The following is a 21,756-nucleotide window of genomic DNA, read 5'->3' as shown; positions in this document are numbered from 1 at the left end:
TGGATGTGGGTGTTGTTGTATGGGTTGGTGACTAATTGGCTATGTATGTGGGTATTGGTATGTGTGAATTGGTTACTGAGTGAGTGTGTGTGGGTGTCTGGATGAGGGTTTTGGTGTGTTTTGATTGGTGACTGAGTGGATGTAAGTGTGTGTGTTTAGTAACATAAAGTAAGAATTAGTGAAATATGTCCTAAAAATTAAAAAAAAATATATACTAAGTATATAAATTATGAACCCCCCCCCCCCCCCTAGAATTTATCCAGCCCCTGGGTATACAGTAGGACATATATTGTACTGATGAACGACTCCCTGATAACTCAGCCCACAACAGTGATTATAATCCAAATTTCAGATAGGCTGAGTTTGTTTAGGCCGAGTTATGAACTGGCCAACTCTTAATCAAAGTACTGAAGTACTGAACATCGGATGACTGCAAGTTCAAGCTTGTGGATTGTCACAAGCACTTGTCTCAGAAAAAAAATCACATCTCTATATACCTGAAAGTGAGGTTAATGTTTATGGAGAGTTGTCTCATTGGCACTCATACCACATCTTCCTATATCTATTTACTGCAGGGTTTGTTGCTCGTGCTGTGTGGATACAGTAGAATGTGTCCCCGTGCTTGTGGTGTATGCTCTTTTATTTTTCAATTATGGGTTGTTTGCCTGTGAGAGAGCTTTCACATGTTTATGGAGAGTTGTCTCATTGGCACTCATACCACATCTTCCTATATATATTTACTGCAGGGTTTGTTGCTCGTGCTGTGTGGATGCAGTAGAATGTGTCCCCGTGCTTGTGGTGTATGCCCTTATATTTTTCAATTATGGGTTTTTTGCCTGTGAGAGAGCTTTCACATGTTTATGGAGAGTTGTCTCATTGGCACTCATACCACATCTTCCTATATCTATTTAATGTACAGATATAATTTTTTTTCTTAGACAAGTTCGTGCGTGGATGATAAATAAATGACAGGGAATTCAACCCCACCGTAATAAATAATATATTGAAGTGATACAAATCAGTATACTCCGTGGTTTGTTGTTATATATTATATTAATATATGTATATTACAGTTATATGTATATATAATTTTCATCCATTTGTATATCATTCGATTCTACTATATTAATAATAGTGCAGTGCAAGTGCATGGTGGACACTCTTCTGTAATAATTCGATTTTTCTAATAGATTGGATTTGAGTAGGCATTCATATTTTCCCGCCAAACTTTCAATCTCCCATGCAGAGTTATCGGTCCTTAAGAGAGAGTGAGGACCGATAACTCTGCACGGGAGATTGCAAACGTTCTGAGATATTCATCCGCATGCGTTAACACACAATTTCTGTGCGTGTGCATAGATATTAAAGATTTTTTACTTATATATATATTTCTAACGACAAAACATTTTCATATTATTAATTTATGTTCTAAAAAGATATTTTTAGGAGTATCCATTGAAAAAATGAATTTATAACTGACAAGCGATAAGGAATGTTATTTTGCACTCGATAATGTCCGCGTATTTATCGTGTATATAGATCGGTTACAATCCCAACACGAAAGTTACGTAATGGAAATCTAGGCGACAGCAATACACCTGAATGCCCTCACGGTCATCCGATGTAAAAATGATAATCCGGAACATCACCGAAACTAGTTTAAATTTCACTGCTTCCGGTAACATCTGTGGAAAACAAATGCAGTGCAGGGCAAACCATATTGAACTGGGAATATTTACAATATACTATTTTAGTTCTACCATTGAGTAATTGTATTTTTAATATTATTCAATAGTCCTGATAATACCACTGTTTTAAGGAAATGGAAAGACCAATAAGAGTTGACGAAATACAAGGATTGTGGACATATCTTACGTCGGTAAATAATTTGTTTTTTTCTCTTTTTATAACATTAACAATAAGCTCATCAGCATGCACCTTGTGCATTTATGTCCAGAAATTGGTGGTGAATATTTCGTCATCAGGTCGTTCCGGCCTCAAACCAACCTGGCCCCAAGTCGATCAATAATTACTATAAAAGTCTTGACAGTGTCGTGAAGTATTTTATTCAGGGTAGGTGACAGTTTGCACTATTCGCTGATCAGAGGAATGACTATTTGAAAACAGCATTAATGATCAATGACAACAGGTTAATAACTTTTTATCATGTTTATGGAGGTTACAAGGAAGTAATTATTTACATAGGCGACAATGGTAGCCTTTTTTGGTCCTGCGTTTTCACTATCAAAGATCCATAGAAAAAAATGTCGAATTCTGAATTATCAACACCTTTGGGTGTAATTGAAACTACAAAACACATATGGTGCCGCAGCTTTTTTGATAGAAAAATTGCATTTTTTAAGGGTACTCAACGGTTCCGGAATTTTCGAAATAGTATAAACGAAGAACACCCCTTGCTAAATTTGGCACAGAAAATGTTGCTCGTCACAGAGAGTTTTCTTTAAATTTCTCGCTATTTCTACACCAATGGCCAACACTCATTTCTCACTATTTCAATTTTGATTTCTAATTACAAGGGCAGCAGAAAATAAATTTACTTCTACCTATTATCTTGGATGTAAAATCTAGGTGGCGCCAGTCATCTTTATTTACTTCCTTTTAACCTGGACGGGATTTGGCAAATCAAACAATTTTTTTTCAATTTGAGTAGTTTAACAACTTTTAAAGAAAAAAATGTGTGTATACAGCTGTAATAGCTTTAGGATCAGCTTGTGTGTAACCAGTTGAAAAGATTATTAAGATCAAAGTTGATGATTAATGTGGACTAATGATTACACTAACTTCTGTAATAAATGATTTTATTATAATAATCATGATTATGCATATCCATCTAATAAAATCGTGATTGGTCATCAACATAATTGCAATAATCTGGGACTATTATACTAACAGGACTGGAAACCGTTACACCAATCAGTGTATTAATACTCAACATCACTGTCTTTAGAACAAGACTTAACCTGCGCGAGATTTATTGATACACCATATTGTTTTGACAGTGACAGCTTGCCTGGTTGGTATAATCTTTGTAATTTGTTTTTATTTTTTATAGATATTCGAAATGATAATCCTAAACACGATTACTATAATGATAAAAGATATCTCATCTTTGACAGTTGTAATTAATCACCAAATCACGGCTTATGTGATCCGTGTAAACTCATCGAACCTTTAAACAAACTTATTAGTAAAGGTTAATATCTTACCAATCATGCCAATGTTGTAATTAGATTTTTGAATATAGTTTACATTGGCACTAATATCGATTTTGTCATCAGCAAATTAATACATAACTAAATTTGTATTCTTTTCAAACGGGATGTATAAAGACACACCTACGTTCATTTTGATCTATAAAGAGGTTAACTCCTAAGTCCTAACATGCCTAACTATCCTACTGCCTGTCGATACATTTATTTTTGGCATTGCACAAGTCATGTCTTCTTTGACTGTCCATGACGTTAAAATACTAAATCCCTGGGATGTGTTTTAGTTGATTTTAGTCTCTGATGCATGATTTTTTGTTATTAATTGTTTTTGGCTTTCTCGTTTTTTATATAGATTAGACCGTTAGTTTTCCCATTTGAATGATTTTACACTGGTAATTTTTGGGGCCCTTTATGGCTTGCTGTTCGGTGTGAGCCAAGGCTCCGTGTTGAAGACTGTACTTTGACCTATAATGGTTTACTTTTATAAATTTTGACTTGGATGGAGAGTTGTCTCATCATGCTCATTGGCACTCATACCACATCTTCTTATATCTATTAAGTCATGTAAGTGTAAAAAATAACATCTAAAGGTTGAATTTTTTTCAGGATGATAATAGCGTGGGGACGCTGTGAAAATAAGTATGATTTCATAAAATTTCTTAAAACTGTTGATTGAAAAGAGATGCGCAAGTTCGTTTGTTGTAAAATCATAGTTATAGGTTGGACATGTTGGATTGGCCTATTTTTATTGTCACTTTTTAAAGTGAAAAGTGGAATATAAATCTCCTTATCATTACAAACGGAAACCACATGCAGGGCTCAAATAAATTATACTGTTCCTATAAAATTGCTTACTCCTATTTATATTTAAATATTTGTATTTTCGACTATATTTGTTTTATTTTCAACACTAATATATTGACTACTTATTGATAATTTTCGTAAACAATAAGAAAAGAATTTATCTTTCAAAACTTCTTCGATGATTAAGTTGAAATAAAGAAGAACTTGTCCTAGTTTTAATCGGCATTAGTGTTTATCCCTGAGTGAAAACATTTATTTCAAGTCAATGTATTTAATTTGTTAAAATAGTTTTTTATTATTCATATATTTTTACTATTTGCATTTAGTTGGGGTTTTTTTAACTTCAAATCCACCAATTTTAACGGTACTCTATATGGGCAAAGTCAAAATAAATGGTTCCCTGCATATAAAGCAATATTTATCAATCATACTGATCATTTGATTGACTAAAGTAATTTCAAATGACGTGGATTGATGTGTAGAATATTCCTGCAAAATATCTTTGGAAAATCTCAAGTATTAAAAAAATGACGTTAAAAAAAGATGCCAAAATTGTCAGGAGTGCAACACTTTTTTGTGACATTTTGAAAAAATACTTTTTTTTAAAGACACAGCAAATTGTTGTATGGATTGATTGATTGATTGTTGGTTGCTTAACGTCCAGTGACAAATATTTCATGCATATTCAGGACGAGAACAAGTTCACAATAAATACAATAGGTAGGATCTGTAATAGATTAAGGGATTAAGGTCGGAGAAATTTAGACTGCCACGGGAAATGAGGGTATATTGGATAGGAACAGAAATTTAGCCTTGCAACAGGTCACCTACGGACCCCTCAAAGAGTTGTTGCAAGGGTTCTTAACGTGCAAAGAGCGTGGCACTCTCTTTACACGAGGCATCGGATTTAACGTCCCCATTCTGACCAGACGTGGCTGCAAATTTGTACATCCCGCACAGCCAAACGGACGCCCCACTTTAGCACGGGTTTTACTGCCGGTCGGAGGAAGACCAATGGTGACCATACTTCTATACCCCAGTCACCCTTGGGGTTTTGTTGTATGGAGGTATGTGCCTTAAATTCTTATTTGTTTTACAACTATTATGTCTTAGTGATGATTTTAACTTAGAAGGAAGCTTTTCCATTAAACCATTTTGATACAGATGTGTTTTGAAAAAAAGTAGTACCCTGTCAGGAGTGCAACACATAAATGAGTACTACTGAGGAATAGAATGATTTTTCAATAAATGAATCACACCTAAACATAAACAAAAGTCAATCCTTTAAAAAAAATTTGTCCTTTCCAAAATGAATACTTCATTTACCTGATTATTGGTATAAATAATGTGTGAGAGGCAAGTAAATAAGGCCTCCCTATGAGTGTCAGGAGTGCAACTTTGAAGTTTAAAGACGCACACCTATTTAATTAAAGCCCTAATAAATACAAAAGCCAACATATTGTTCTGATTTATTTTTCAAAAGATACTACATGTATACTAGATACAAGATTGCACCCAAAGAGTAGCCTGATAAACAAGGAATTTATCTTTTTGAGCCATTTCTTTGATGTCAGGAGTGCAACAGTCTTAAAATGATATTTTCTTGGACTTATATTTTAAGATAATATCAGCTCCTTATGACTTATTTGCATCTAAACATGTTTTCTAACTATTTAGGCTACATGTATGAGTTATAATAAATTCCTAAAGGTGAATTTCAAAGCAGGACTTTGATCCAAGAATTATTTTTTGTCACAAGCAAAAATATCTGAATGATGAATTTTCATATTATTTTCAAATTATGGAAGCTTATTGTCTTAAACTTTGTCTTTTGATTAGGAAATAACCATATTTCAATTTAAAAGTTTTATAATTGTTTCATGTTATACTAATTAAGTTATTATAATTGTTATAACAAACAATTAATTTTGTTGCACTCCTGACATCAATTTACAATAACAAGCAGTTTTGCACATTTTGAGTTCAATTTTTATGATCCAACCTTTGAATGAATGAAAGATGGGAAAGATGGTTGTGAAACTGAACTTTGGAAGAAAATCAGACAGGCTAAGTGCATACAAACACACCATCAAAGTCAACAACAACTTCAACTTTGAGGAGTAGAAAATTGAGAAAAACACTGCTTGAAGATCCAAATCTGAAGGACAAACTAGACAAATATATACAAAGAAAGTACAAAGAAAACAAAACAATGTAAAACTAAATTCAAAAGACAGAGACCAGAATTAAAAACACATATGAGAAAATGAAAACAAAACAGAGAAAGTGGCAACAGAAGAGAAGAAGAAAATTGACACAAGCTAAAAAAAGTTGCAAACCAGCAGAAAATTGTCCAGTCAAGTAGCAGAAGTACAGATGCAGTTACAATACCTAGGAAAATCAGAAAGAGAAGTCAAAGAATAAGACATTATCTTCCTGACCATCCCAAACCTTGGGCTAAAATAATTGAGCACATCATATCCATGCACAGCTACACCAAGGTGGTTGTCAGAGTTAATGAGAACTGATGGCAGCTGTGTGCAAGAAATTGATGAGTCTTGAACATGTTGAAGTATAAACAAAGTTGAGGAACCCCTCGAAAATCTGAAAACTGTTGAAAAGAAAATGGCATTTTCAAAGAGTCCCTTAGTTCTAAACTTTTCAGGTAGCCTTCTTTTCTTTTTGAAAATGCCAGTTTCTTTTCAACAGTTTCCAGATCTATAAGGGGTCTCTCAACTTTGTTTCCACTTCGGCACCCATCAATTTCTTGCACACTTCCATCAGTACTGATTAGTTCTTACAACTGCCTTGGTGTAGCTGTGGATATGATGTATTCAATTGTTTTAGGCCAAGGTTTGGGTTGAAGAAGGAAGAAATTTCCTTATACTTTGTCTTCTCTTTCTGATTTTTCTAGAAAGTGTATCTGCACCGGTACTTTTGCTTCTCTACTGGACATTTTTCTGTTGGTTTGCAACTTTTTTGGCTTGTTTCAATTTTCTTCTTCTCTTCTGTTGCCAATTTCTGTTTTGTTTTTTTTCATTTTCTCCATCTGTGTTTTTGTCTTCAGGTCTAAGTCTTTGTAATTTAATTTTACATTGTTTTGTTTTCTTTGCTTATATTTGTCTAGTGTGTCCTTTAGGTGGATCTTCTTTCAGAGTTTTTCTCAATTTTCTGCTCCTCAAAGTTGAAGTTGTTGTTGACTTTGATGGTGTGTTTGTTTGCACTTAGCCTGTCTGATTTTCTTCTAAAGTTCAGTTTCACAACCATCTTTCCCATCTTTCATTCATTCAAAGGTTGGATCGTAAAAATTGAACTCAAAATGTGCAAAACTGCTTGTTATGGAAAATTCATGTCAGGAGTTCAACACAATTAATTGTTTGTTATTACAGTTATAATATTTTATAGTATTACATGCATGACATGAAACCATTATAAAACTTTTAAATTGAAATATGGTTATTTTCTTATCAAAAGACACAGTTTATGACAATTAGTTTCCTAAGTTCAAAAATTATATAAAAATTCATCATTAAGATATAATTGCTTGTGACAAACAATAATTTTTGGATCAAAGTCCTGCTTTGAAATTCACCTTTAGGAATTTTATTATAACTCATACATGTAGCCTAAATAGTAAGAAAACATATTTGAAGGCAAATAAGTCATAAGGAGCTGATATTATCTTAAAATATAAGTCCAAGAAAATAACATTTTAAAACTGTTGCACTCCTGACATCAAAGAAATGGTGCAAAAAGATAAATTCCTTGTCTATCAGGCTACTCTTTGGGTGCAATCATGTATCTAGTATAGTATCTTTTTAAAAATAAAACAGAACAATATGTTGGCTTTTGTATTTATTAAGTGTGAGTCTTTAAACTTCAAAGTTGCACTCCTGACATTTATAGGGAAGCCTTTTTTACTTGACTATCACACATTATTTATATGAATAATCAGGTTAATAAAGTATTTATTCTGGAAAGGACATATCTTTTTTACAGGATTGACTTCTGTTTATGTTTAAGTGTGATTCATATATTCAAAAATCATTCTATTCCTTAGTTGTACTAATTTTTGTGTTGCACTCCTGACAGGGCACTACTTTTTCTCAAAACACATCTGTATCAAAATGGTTTAATGGAAAAGCTTCATTCTGAGCTTAAATCATCACTAAGACATAATAGTTGTAAAACAAATAAGAATTTAAGGCACATATCTTCAGACAACAATTTGCTGTGTCCTTAAAAAAAAGTATTTTTTTAAAATGTCACAAAAAAGTGTTGCACTCCTGACAATTTTGGCATCTTTTTTTAACGTCATTTTTTTAATACTTGAGATTTTCCAAAGATATTTTGCAGTAATATTCTACACATCAAGCCACAAAATTCAGCCCATTCTAAAACAGCAATGACTGCCATTTAAAAAAAATAGTAGCGTAATGTGATGAGACTTGAACTTCTGTATACAATAAGTAATACATATGAAAAAGTTCAAAAATATTGTTTAAATGAAATTAAAAAGTTAAATCTGAAAGGTATATACACTTCATCTAGAAATCATGGGCTGTTTTGATGATGTATAACTGTTTTGATATGATATATATTGAGTGTCAGGAGTGCAACAGAATAGGAGAAATTAAGTACCTTATATAGGTAATAATTGAAAAACAATTATAGTTCAGAAAAACTTTGAAGATTGCAGATCTCTTTATAAGTTGTCAAACAACAATTCTGCTGAATATTTAATAGAATTTAGTTCATAGTTTGGTAACTTAACCTGATTTTAATAATAATGTATCAGAGAAATCAATTTAAATATGATCTGAAGTGCATAAGATGCATAAGTTAAAATAGAAATAACATTCAAATGACAGATTTAGGTCTTTATAAATCAGCAATGATTACAAATTTTTAAAAATCATGAGTATTTTGTTCTAGTTTCTGTATTTTTTGTTTGGTGTATAATATGTCAGAGTGCAACAAAAACAGGGGAAATTGGATGTATTTTCTTTTTGATATATCTTCTTTATTAAAAGATTTATCAATCAGTTTTTTTTCCTCGATGAATTTGAAAAAGGGTTCATTTTAATATGGAGAAGTTTTTTTATCAACTTATTGATGATTTATGTTTTAATCAAAACTTTTTCAATCAATTTTAAATGAATTGATACAAAAAAAAAGCCAAAAACATAAAAAAAATGATAATCAAAGAGGATATTATTAATCATTGCATCAAAAGTAATGTTTGGATCTCTGCAATCAATTGGGGTGAAAAAAATATAAATATTTGATATTGTTTGTCTGAAATCATATTCTAAAAATGTATACTTGATTTAAATTTTGTTTATTGGTTTATGTCAATAAAGTTTCAGAACTTTTTTATTTCTTTATACTTTTTTATATCCTTTTGGATTTATTAACTTAAATGTATATGTATCAAGATACAACAAAAGAAAATGCACTGAAACAATGTTGAAATTTTGTCAAAAATTTAAAATTTGGACCATTTATTTTGACTTTGCCCATATGCTGACTTGTTCGCTGAAATCTATTGTTTACATGTTCCGAAGGCTAATTAACCATATTTACCATGTGGCACGATAAGCTGTCAATCAAAAAAAAAAAATCAATAATCTGCTATCAGGGAAAATAAAATCTCAACAGATCGATCGGATTCCAGTCCCGTTAGTATAATAGTCCCAGCTATAATATTATATATACATGTACTGCATAATTATCCCTACTCATTAAAGGTGATAAAATGCTGTTCTCATTAAACATGTTAAAGGTGATAAAACCTCTGATAGTATATTTGTGCTTAAGTCCTTAATAAACAAATACTTACACAAAAATAAAAATAAAATATATGCCTGCTTTGTAGATTTAAAACAGGCTTTTGATTCTGTATGGAGAAAAGCCTTACTTTATAAACTGTATAATGCAGGAGTAGGGAAAAAAATATTTAATATTATTAAAGGACAGTACGAGGAAACAAAATCTGCTTTTAAGCACCAAGAGTTGCATTCAGAATATTTTGAGGTCACAGAAGGGGTTAAACAAGGGGATTCATTGAGTCCTACTTTATTTAATTTATTTATAAATGATTTAGATGCAGAGTTTTCAAATGAAAAAAGCTGACCATTGGAACTGATTGATACTAAAGTAGTTTCTTTACAATTTGCTGATGACCTTTTAATATTATCTGAAAGTAAAGAAGGCCTACAAAATAGTCTGAACAACTTACAAAAATATTGTGAAAAGTGGCAATTGACTTTAAATATTAATAAAACTAAAACAATGATTCTGCAGCAATATAATAAAAAAGTGGAAACATCTTTTACAAAATATAAAAATGAAAATTTGACAAATGTCTCTGAATATTCATTTCTTGGAATTCTTGTAAAAACAAATGGAAACTTATTGCATACATGGCATAGCTCTAAAGAACTTGTAAATAAAGCAAGGAAAGTGATGTTTGCCATTAAAACTTATACTGGTTCTTTAAATAATCTGCCAGTTAAAGTAGCTTGCAGTCTTTTTGACTCTATAGTTAAAACAATAGCCACTTATAATTCAGAAATTACGTATACTTATATGGATACTTATGTTTCAAAATTTAGAGCAAAAAAAACGTGCAAATATCTCCAAAACAAATATAGAACGGGTGTCTGACCTCCTTAATTTTACTGATAAGTCATGTTTAGAAAAATTACATTTGTCTTTCTGTAAATATATCTTCGGAACAAGAAAATCTTCATCAAACATAGCTGTGAGAATAGAGATAGGGAGATACCCACTAGAGCATGTAGATGCATTTAAAAACTCAGAGTATACATGTACTTTACTTATCAAGATTATAAAATTCTGAAATTAATCCATTATTATATGAATCCTTTTTACTTTCTAAAAGTTTGGATGAATCAGGTTGCTATACCTGGTTTACATATGTTAAAAATATTTTGAAAGAGGTAAACATGGAAGTATCCATTCTTGAGGGAAACAAAAGAAAAAGAAACCTTAAAACACCAATTTTTAAATTTCTACAAAAATATATTTGAACAAAAATTTGAAAAAATAGACCAAAAAAGTAAATTATATTTATATAAAAGTTTGAAGCAAAATTTAGAAATGGAAAACTACTTAAACTGTAAGTCTTTTGAAAAGAGAAGTAACATAACCAGATAACAAAAATGAGAATTAGCAATCATAATTTATTGATAGAAAAAGGAAGACATATAAAAATACCTAGAGAAAAAAGACTACGCCCATCCTGTAATACATTGGAGGATGAAGTTCATTTTATTTTATACTGTAGAAAAAATTCTAAACTTAAAGATAAATTTATAGGAAATGAAGTTAAACATATGCCAGATTTTATGTCCTGGCAAGAAAATGAGAAAATTAAATATCTTCTTTGCCCATCAACCTCAAAAGAAGTAGAAAGGTTAGGGTCCTTTTTTAAACAAGCATTAGAACTGAGGACAGGGGACTCTTGATTTATTTATATAAATATATATATAGATAGATTGTTTTGCTTTTTTACTTTTATATGTTTTATGGTATATGTTTTCCTATGGTTTTGTTTGTGAAAAGTATTTTGTGTATGTTTGTATTCATATAATTTGTCACAAACTTATTGTTAAGAGTTTATATGACAATAAACATTTGAATTGAATTGAATTGATAAAATGATTTTAATATAAATATTTAAGGTATAAAAAACAATATTCAAATTAATGTCTTCTCTATTATCATAATATGAACATGTCTATTGAAAATTATATAATTGAATATGCATCAAATGGACAATTTTTGATCGTCCACCTTTGCAGAGACATACATGTATGATACAATTTTTAAGCATTTTTAAGGGATTTTTGTGACCAAGGTTTATAAACATATGTGTTTATCGTTTAGTATTTACCATGTTTACTGTTGGAGTAAGCATGGTTAAGATTTGAATTCTTTAATTCAACTATTGATGACTCATCTATTGTATTATATGTCTCTGACCTTTGCTGTTGTTAATATTTATGAACTACATGTCAAATATATATTATTTTTATCCCTTGTAAATATTGTTTTAAATTGGTACCAGATTGACTTTAAATGTAGGCTGAAATGACTTGGCTCTGAACCACTGGGACGGATCGACTTGGGGCTGGATCAACATGAAATCAATATCCCCCCTTTTATTTGTACACAGGTACAAATGGTACATGTTGAATATTTCATTCCTTTAACTAGTTTCAAGTACATGTACATGTGTAGCTACACATGTAAAAATGATATATCATGTATATTGTTGTAGGAAATAAAGATGTATTTGGTTAAACCTGGGAATAGTATATATACTAGGTGAGAGTTTTTAAAACTCCTTGTTGAAGGCCTCACTGTGACTGAGATGAAGAACAGCAATAAAAGCGCTGTTCCTTTCCTTTTTGTGTTTTTTTTCGCTGTGAATACAGATTTTGTGTCATGGATGGATATCCCATATCCTTTGTTTTTCTATTAGATGAGAAGAAACACTTTAAGGTATTGTTATTTGTAACTGGTTACAAATAAATACATATGGTAAGGCTGCTAAGGCATTTCTAGTTTTAATATTTATTGAGTTACATGAACAAGTTTTATTCATGTAGAATATTCATTTATATCTGCACTTAGGTAGTATAAAATTTATAACACTAACAGTCAAAGACATCTTGGGGATTACATGTCCTGAAAAGTGGTTACAACTAGTACCCCAAATTCCCCAAAACTCCCCAAAACTATAAAGGGGGTGTTTATTTGACAATAATGACACTTAAGATGTACATGTGAGGTTTCAGAATTTGTGTCAGATTTTCGGACTCCTTGGTCAGATAACACCCATTTTTCTTTTCATAAAAGACTTCAATACATGTAGCTCTAAAAAAGTCGTTTACCAAAATTTAAGCAGATTCTTGATTTTCTTTCTTTTGATTTGAGACCCAAATAATACCAATGCAAATATAAGGTAAAAGTCTGAGTCAGCCATTTCCCGCCATTTTTAAAAAATCAAATACGTGTATCTTGAAAAGGAGCACCATAAACTATCAATATTTTTAGCTTATTTTGTTCCTTCCAACTTAAAGTATCAATTTTAAATCCTTAATTTATTTAATTTCACCTAAGTACATCCTTAACTGGATCACTATTTTAGGATTTTGGGAATTTGACATTTGACCTGAGATTTGAAAAAAAAAAAATTAACCCAAAAAAAGAAGAGATTTTGGAACATTTGAACTATTCATGTCATATGCATACTGCAATCACTTTAGCATTGTGGCTTCAGCCATTTCTCTAATGAGGTCAAAATCTAAGAGACCATCTGTGATGTCCAGTAATAGTGGACAAATAACGATAAGATGAATAAGGTCCATTCATGCCATTCATCATTAAGGAGGCCTAAATTTTATGATGGACAAAGTCAGTCTTTACGCTAAACCACAAGTCCTACGGCCATGGCTTGTAATATTGCCCGGGGGCTTGTAAAATAATTCTTCTCTACAAGCCAACAGAAACCAACTAAAGTTTTCATAAAATTGAGCCCTGTGCTTGTGGACTCAAAGTTTATCGTGAAGGCTGCAAAGTGGATGTTTGTAATGAATTATTGGGACATTTATATTTGAATATACAGACTTCATTGTCTCAAATTTGTGATAGTATAATTTGCATGTTTTTTTTTCTGTTTTCAGATTGATTGGACTGATCCATGGTTTCGATATTTGCTCTTGTTTCATGTTATATGCTGCTTAACTACAATACTGATCAGGAAAAAATCCAATATACAATTTATTTATTTTGGTTTCTTAAGTAAGTAAAACATAGTAAATATGAGATTCACCATGCAACATATAATCATGGTGTAGATGAAAATTATTAATCATTTTGAATTTTGAATGATTTTGAACAGCTACCTTCTTAATCTCCTGTGCCTGTTTTTAAAAAGATAGTTATCAGTGGCAGATCCAGGGGGTAGAGGGTGTACGCACCTCCCCTTTTGATCTAAAAAAAAAATAAGAATGTTTTTTTTATCAAAAAAAATATAAATCTTTAGTATAAAATTGTCAAAAAAAATATATAAATCTTTAGTATAAAATTGTCCAAATTTTGTTTTGCCTCTTTGCACTGCTCTATATCTTCAATTATTGGGGATAAAGCCTCCTTAAAAAATCCTGGATATGATGAGGGTCATTTTGCACTAGCACAAACACACATATTACCGGTACTTAAGAAAATTGCAAGTTGATCATAAGATCAGAGAAGAATAGAGAAAAAAAATTTTGATTCTGCACAGAAAAACTACTATAAATACTACTTGGGTATTTTAATATTCACCCAAAAAAGGAAAATGACCTGCATGTACCTTGAATACTGATTACCTTTAAATGTTGTTTTTGAACAGAGGTAAAAATGAAATAAAGGGTACTTGACACTTTTATTGTGACTTCATCTCACTTTGTGCTGATGGTATTTGCTTCCGCAAAAACATTAAACAAAACAACAATTCACATGAGGAGAATGTTAAGTTATTGAAGATAGTTTTATACTGTTGGCTTGATTGAAGTGGAGAACTGTATATGACATAAAGACTAAAAGAACACCACACTTCCTTCTATTTTAAAGGAAAGTGGATATGTTGTATCAATTCATCAACAAAAATCCCAAATTAAACTTTAATAAAAAATTGAAAAACACTAATCTCTGCATAAAGAACACAGTTGCAGGGTGAAATTAAAAAAAATATGGACTTTGTTGCTATAAATAGAACATAAGGGGGCAAAATGGTAATCTTTAGTTTTATGATATTACATTTTGTACATGTATTATTAATTTTGATGAAAATAGACAGTTTATAATTCTACTTTTCAGTCATGATGGTATTTTTGTCAGAATATATAAATGAATGGGCTGCAAGAAATTACAAGTGAGTTTAATTTAGCATTATTAATCAAATAACCTTAAGTCTTACAAGTTCCTACAATTGTGCACATGCATTCATTTGACATAGAACAAACGTAGAATGCCACTTTATTTTTGGAAAATATAGGAAAAATACAGTTTTGTTATATCAATATATTTTCTTTACAACTACGTGCATAACTTGCATTTCACCTTTTCTAATATTATACTCTGACATACAAACGTCACCAACTTAATCAAGCGAATTTTAATAATGATTTGATCCTCACTTCGTTTTTGATAACAAAGCTGAATTTTGTGGTTTCTGACACAATATTAGAATATGAAATAACTTTATAAAGAGATCGATCATTATCCAATCAAACTTTCTTCATATTAATCGTCAGATCTGATGGGTGTGTTCAAGGACGTAGACTGGCTATAAAGCCCTGCACGGTCGGTATATTAATCATGAATAACATGTTACTGTTATTCATGTTTTTTTATATATTACCTTATTACTTGTGAAATGAATAAGTGCAAATGTAATTAAGTTTGCACTCAATTTTATAAAAAAATGATACCATAATAAGTGCAAATATAATGTGCTCAATAAAAAAATAGGTCAACACATAGAAGTCATTATCCATTGTCTTGTTTGTGTCATCTCTTGTCTTGTTTTTGTCAGCTGTTGTCTTGTTTGTGTCATCCATTGTCTTGTTTGTGTCATTTATAGTTTTGTTTGTGTCATCTATAGTCTTGTTTGTGTCATCTGTTATCTTGTTTGTGTCATCTATTGTCATGCGTGTTGTAGTTGTCATATTTTGTATTTGTTTTCCCCGAAAGTTAATTCATATTAATAAGCCCAATTAATTAGCAATCAAAAGTTTCAAGTGGAAGAAGACTGACAACATTATGACCAAAGTGAAAAGACAAACAAAAGTCAACAAATCAGTACACAAAAAAAGATATGAGTGAAAGTGAGCAAAAAATAAAACCTATCAAAAACCAGGGATGAACAGGAAATGAAAGCGTAAGCAGTGCCTGCTCCTACATGTACATCAGTGTTTTAAATGTTGTGAACTATATATCAGTAGATACTATTAATTTAATCAGTGTTTCTAATTGCAAAATTTGATTTTAATACATGTATTAAATATCTGTTTTACAGGTCATTCTCAAGACAACAGTATTTTGACAGTAATGGCTTGTTTATATCAACAGTTTTTTCAACACCAATTCTTATCAACTGTTTGATTATGGTAGTAAGTAAATGTTAAGTTAGAATAGGAAATGTAAATTGTACACAATTAATCTATTTCCTATATATATATATATATATATATATGTATCTGTGGCAATATACAATAAGAGGATTAAGATAAAGATTAAAAGTCACTTAGTCTAAGGTCAAGGTTATAAAGTTACTAAGAATATATATGTAAAAGAATATTGCTGTCTAAAATCATAATTTATATGGACTGGGAAGGGTATGTGAGCTTGCTCACTGAAGGTTCTTTTAATATTGGAAGAGCCTAGCTATAGGGTGTCTTGCATACTGCAACACATGTGTAGAACTTAATGTCCTCAAACAGACTGGACGTCACTGCATATTATATATCCTACATAGCCAAACAGGCCACCCATGGGTAAAAGTAGAAATAAAGATCCAAATCAATGCACTGAGCAAATAGCCTTACTTTTAATGACATAACAGCTTTCTTACAACATTGCAGATAAAGAAGATTCTTTTTTCCCAAAATTTATACAAGTAAAATTAAACAGAAATATTGGTTAAACAAATAAAGAATACTTCCATTTAAAAAAAATCTGACATTGACATTATTGTACTGTAGATTCAGAATACTATTTTATTGTGTCGCCTTGACGGAGTCAAAAAGCGAGACATAGGTATGCTGTTTCCAGCGTCGGCGAGGGCGGCGTCAACAATGTATTAGTTTGTGATTAGGTCTAGTTCATGGTGAACCACTAGTGGTAGGTCAGTGATATTTGGTCTGCAATTGTATAAGCATCAGCACATCTCATTACCATGGAGATTATTTGGCCACGCCCCCTCAGTCAAGGTCTATTGACTTTGAAACTTTGCTTAGTTTTCATGTATTAGTTTGTGATTAGGTCAGTTTATGGGGAACCACTGTGGTAGGTCAATGATATTTGGTATGCAGTTGTATAAGCATTGGCATATCTCATTTCCATGGAGATTGTTTGACTCCGACCCCTTAGTCATGGTCTATAGACTTTGAAAATTTTGGTAAGTTAACATGTATTAGTTTGTGATTAGATCAGTTCAAGGGGAACCATTAGTGGTAGGCCAATGTTAACTGGTGTTCAGTATTAGTTGTGATTAGATCAGTTTAAGATGAACTGCTAATGTTAAGTCAATGATATTTGGTTTGCAAATTTATTGTCATTTGCAAGCATTGTTTCCATGGAGATTATATAGCCCCATCCCTGATCATGGTTCATTGACTTTGAAACTTTTACATAGTTTACAAGTTAATGTTTGTGTATAGGTTTGTTTAAAGGGAACGACTTATAATAAGTCAATGGTATTTGGTATGCAGTTGTATTAGCATTGGCACATCTCATTCCATGGAGATTGTTTAGCCGTGTACCTTCAGTCATGGTTCATCGAATTTGAAAATTTGCATAACTTACATGTTAAAGTATTGCTATTTTAATTTCAACATTTGCATTATCAAAATAACAAAAAGGCGAGACATATCTCTGTGATAACAGTTTATTTAAACTTTGTTTGATGTGTGATAAAGAGATTATGACATGTCCTTTTCCATATATTCATGATATTATAGGAGTTATTGCTATTAAATGATTTTTGCTAGTTATTGTTGGTTTTTTGTGGAAATTATAAATGATAAAGTGGAAATATATATAGCAAAGTTAATCAGCAAGATAAAAATCTGAAAATAAGTCAAAATGATAGAAATCATCTGTCAAATTCTAACAATGGTGGGAGATATTGCCATCAAATTACAATGTGTTCCTCTTTTTTGTGTTTTTGGCTGTAAACTTGAAAACTATAATGAATAGAGAGAAACATTATTGAGTTATTTAGACAAAATCTATAATAGTCAACATAATCAGTCCATTTCTTATGAATTATTTCCCTTCAATCATGAATTCTACCCATTGTTGTGTTTATAATACCCATATAGGAGATCTGTTAAAAGCAAAAATGATCATCAAAATAATGTCTGCAAATAAGTGAAAATGGCTCCTTGTACGAATTATTTCCCTTATATGATGATTTCTTTTTGGGGACCAACCTTTTATCTTGAGAACTATAATTGATAGCCTGAAACTTTGTACAACAGTAAGGATAAGCAACTAAGTCTACACATAAGTTACCTGTAACATGATTGCAATTATAAAAAAACTCCTTGCAATAGTTATTGCCCCTTTTTAATTTCAATCCATTTGTTTGAATTTTTTCTTATTATCTCAAAAACTATAATAGGTAGTCAGAAACCCGGTAGATTGTACAACAAACAAATTTTCGATATCTTGACTTTACGTGCCTCATATTATAGAAAAAGTTGGTGTATTGTACCTCAATTATAACATGTTTTATTACAGATAATGTGGTTACTTAATATGAGCAAGTTGATGTCAGAGGTCAGATATGTTAAACATCGTTCAAAAAAGAAAAATGACAGTGAACCAATTCAAACTTCAGAGAACAGTACAGATAAAGTGGGAAAGAAAGAAAAAGGAGACTAGCATTGTCATATTCATTATTGGATATAAAAATTGTGGGAATTGCAATATCATTATAATGGTAATTTGGGGCTATAATTAATAATCTCATTTTTAATTTTATTTTGATAAAAAAAACTGTAAGTATTCCAAGAACACATGAAGAAGATAACCAATATTATGATATATCTTTTCATGTTTACCATGTCTTCTTTAAGGATAACAAACTAAAGTTGTTTTGAGAAGGCAATTCAGAATTGCTTGTATTGTCTTTGATAAATTTGTAAGAGGTGGTATTGGACTCTGATTAAAGTGTTTAGCTAGTTACTATAGCTACTCCGATTAAAGTGTTTAGTTAATTACCATGGCTACTCTGATTAAAGTTTTTAGTTATTTATCATCATTATGGCTAAGATGTCTTAAGATCAAAAGAAACTTGTGATTTCTTTATCAATGCTTTCTATTACCAATCTTAAATTTGATGGATTTGGAGAAATCATAGAAAACACAGCTGATTTTTTTTATTGCACAAAAATTGGGAACCTTGATATTTATACAGTATGTAGTCCTAATTTAAAAAAAATAATATCTGCTTTAGAATCCTGGACTTTTGAACTAAATGATTGTCATTACGACTGATACTACTCTACAACACTATGCACCAATACAGACTTGCATGTTACAGTGTAGCCATACTGACTTTACTGTTACAATGTAACTATACTGACTTGACTGTAACAATGTACAATACTGACTTGACTGATACAATGTAACTATACTGACTTGACTTTTACATTGTATAATACTGACATGACTGTTACAATGTAACTATACTTACTTGACTGTTACAATGTACCATACTGACTTGACTATTACAATGTGCAATACCGACTTGACTGATACAATGTAACTTTACTGACTTGACTGTTACAATGTATAATACTGACATATAAAAATAAGGAGATGTGGTATGATTGCCAATGAAACAACTATCCACCCAAATGAAGTGGATGTAAGCAATTATAGGCAACTATTTGGCCATCAACAATGAGAAAAACCCATACTGTATAGTCAGCTATAAAAGGCCATGCCTGTTACAATGTAATTACAATGACTTGACTGTTACAATGTACAATACTAACTTGACTGATGCAATGTAACTATACTGACTTGACTGTTACAATGTAACTGTACTGACTTGACTGTTACAATGTAACTGTACTGACTTGACTGTTACAATGTATAATACTGACATGACTGTAACAATGTAATTATACTGACTTAACTGTTACAATGTACAATACTTACATGACTGTAACAATGTAATTATACTGTCTTGGCTGTTACAATGTATAATAGTGACTTAACTGTTACAATGTATAATACTGACATGACTGTAACAATGTAATTATACTGACTTGACTGTAACAATGTAATTATACTGTCTTGACTGTTACAATGTACCAAATGGACTTGACTGTTCTAATGTATACTGACTTTATTGTTACAATCAATAACTGTATTCAGATTACAATGACACAGATAGGTTACTATACTGACTTGACAGTTACAATGTACCAAATGGACTTGACTGTTCTAATGTATACTGACTTTATTGTTACAATCAATAACTGTATTCAGATTACAATGACACAGATGAATTAAATTAGTCAGTTTGGAGGATTAGATTTTATTAATCAAACTATCAAATAACCACTTCATTACCATGATTACTACATATGTATATATATTGTTGTAATAATTCAAATGTAGACTATAATCCCTTCTCTCGACTGAGTTGGTCTCTCGTTTTATTCTTAGAAATAAGTTTTTATGCTCCCCACGACAAAATGATGAGGGGCATATTAATTTACCCCTGTCCATCCCTTCGTCCGTGCAGATATGGATACATGATATGTCCGGCTATCTCCACTTATAGTTTTTGAGCTACAGCTTTATTGTCCACAGGATTTTGATTTTTTTCAAATATTCTCAAAATGCCAGGTATTTGGACTAACAGTAGGGAGAGATGTTAGATATTCACAAAAACTGGTAGTAGAACTTCATTTCCTTCTCACTTGAAAACATGGTTTGTATGACTACAGTTGGATGTCCCTAATGCAATAAATAAGATTTTTTAATATTGTTAAATATTTAATCAATACTGAGAAGTAGAACTTGGTGACTACTAAAACTGGAAAATTGAAACATTCTGGCTGAACATTCAGTCCTGCAAGTGTAGACATTCAGAATAAAAATAAAAGATGGATCATCATACATAGTGTTAAATTTTTAATTTTTTATGATCAGGCAGGGGCATCATTTGTGCCTCATAGACAGCGCAACAATTTCAAGTTGTACTTCAACATCACTGTTTGTCAAATCTAACGTATGTGCAACTATACTCATGCATATGACAGAGCAGAGGGGCATTGTCCATATCTAGTTTTTTTCTTTTTTGTTTACTATAATAAAACAACATGAACAAGTTGAATTAATTTTTGTTAGTTTCATATTGTTGATCCTGTTAAATTTAGCTGAATCGATTTCAACCGAACTTATAGAATTTGTTTTCAGTGGGGTTTTTGCTGTAAATGTAATCTGCCATACCAAATGCATAACAACTGAAGTAATGTTGTATTATACAAAAACATTAGTTAATAACTTCATTTATTGTTCATTTGGTAATACTTCATGAGAATGTTACCTCTTTGGGATGGAAATATGTTATTGTTCAATAATTGTTAACTAAAAAAGTATTAAAATGTTTTTGAAGCCGGGATAGTTACTGCTCGTTTTTGTCTTGCCTCGAACTTCAAAGAAGTAAAAAAAAGTGAGACTTAAGCTTGCTACAAGTGGTAGGTCAATGGTATTTGATATGCTGTTGGATTAGCATTGGCACATCTCATTTCCATGGAGATAATATGACCCACCCCTCAGTAATGGTCTATTGTCTTTGAAAGTTTTGCTTAGTTTACATGTTAAAGTTTGTGATAAGTTCCGTTTAAGATGAACCGCTTACATGTATGGTAAGTCACTGAATTTTGGTATGTAGATGTAT

At 31.2% G+C, this 21,756-nt stretch overlaps 1 protein-coding gene across 1 annotated transcript; it reads left to right on the top strand.

Moving 5' to 3' along the window:
• Positions 1–1,564: 1,564 nt before the first annotated feature.
• Positions 1,565–21,475, top strand: LOC127726091 (transmembrane protein 18-like). Its single transcript, XM_052233428.1, has 5 exons — positions 1,565–1,879; positions 13,751–13,868; positions 14,928–14,982; positions 16,129–16,222; positions 18,576–21,475. The coding sequence occupies exons 1-5, from the start codon at positions 1,823–1,825 to the stop codon at positions 18,717–18,719; spliced, it is 468 nt and encodes a 155-aa protein (XP_052089388.1). The 5' UTR covers positions 1,565–1,822; the 3' UTR covers positions 18,720–21,475.
• Positions 21,476–21,756: the final 281 nt, after the last annotated feature.

This window comes from Mytilus californianus, unplaced genomic scaffold, assembly GCF_021869535.1.
Source record: "Mytilus californianus isolate M0D057914Y unplaced genomic scaffold, xbMytCali1.0.p SCAF_16, whole genome shotgun sequence".
Taxonomy (NCBI): domain Eukaryota; kingdom Metazoa; phylum Mollusca; class Bivalvia; order Mytilida; family Mytilidae; genus Mytilus; species Mytilus californianus.
The sequence above is the reverse complement of the archived record's forward strand: the minus strand, read 5'-3'. Positions and strand labels throughout refer to the sequence as shown.

What these genes read in the sequence shown, in the direction of transcription:
- LOC127726091 (XM_052233428.1), top strand. Translation starts at nt 1,823, where the DNA reads ATGGAAAGACCAATAAGAGTTGACGAAATACAAGGATTGTGGACATAT. An exon ending in TGGGCTGCAAGAAATTACAA is followed by an intron (nt 14,983 to 16,128) that starts GTGAGTTTAATT and finishes TCTGTTTTACAG; the next exon opens with GTCATTCTCAAGACAACAGT. An exon ending in TCAACTGTTTGATTATGGTA is followed by an intron (nt 16,223 to 18,575) that starts GTAAGTAAATGT and finishes GTTTTATTACAG; the next exon opens with ATAATGTGGTTACTTAATAT.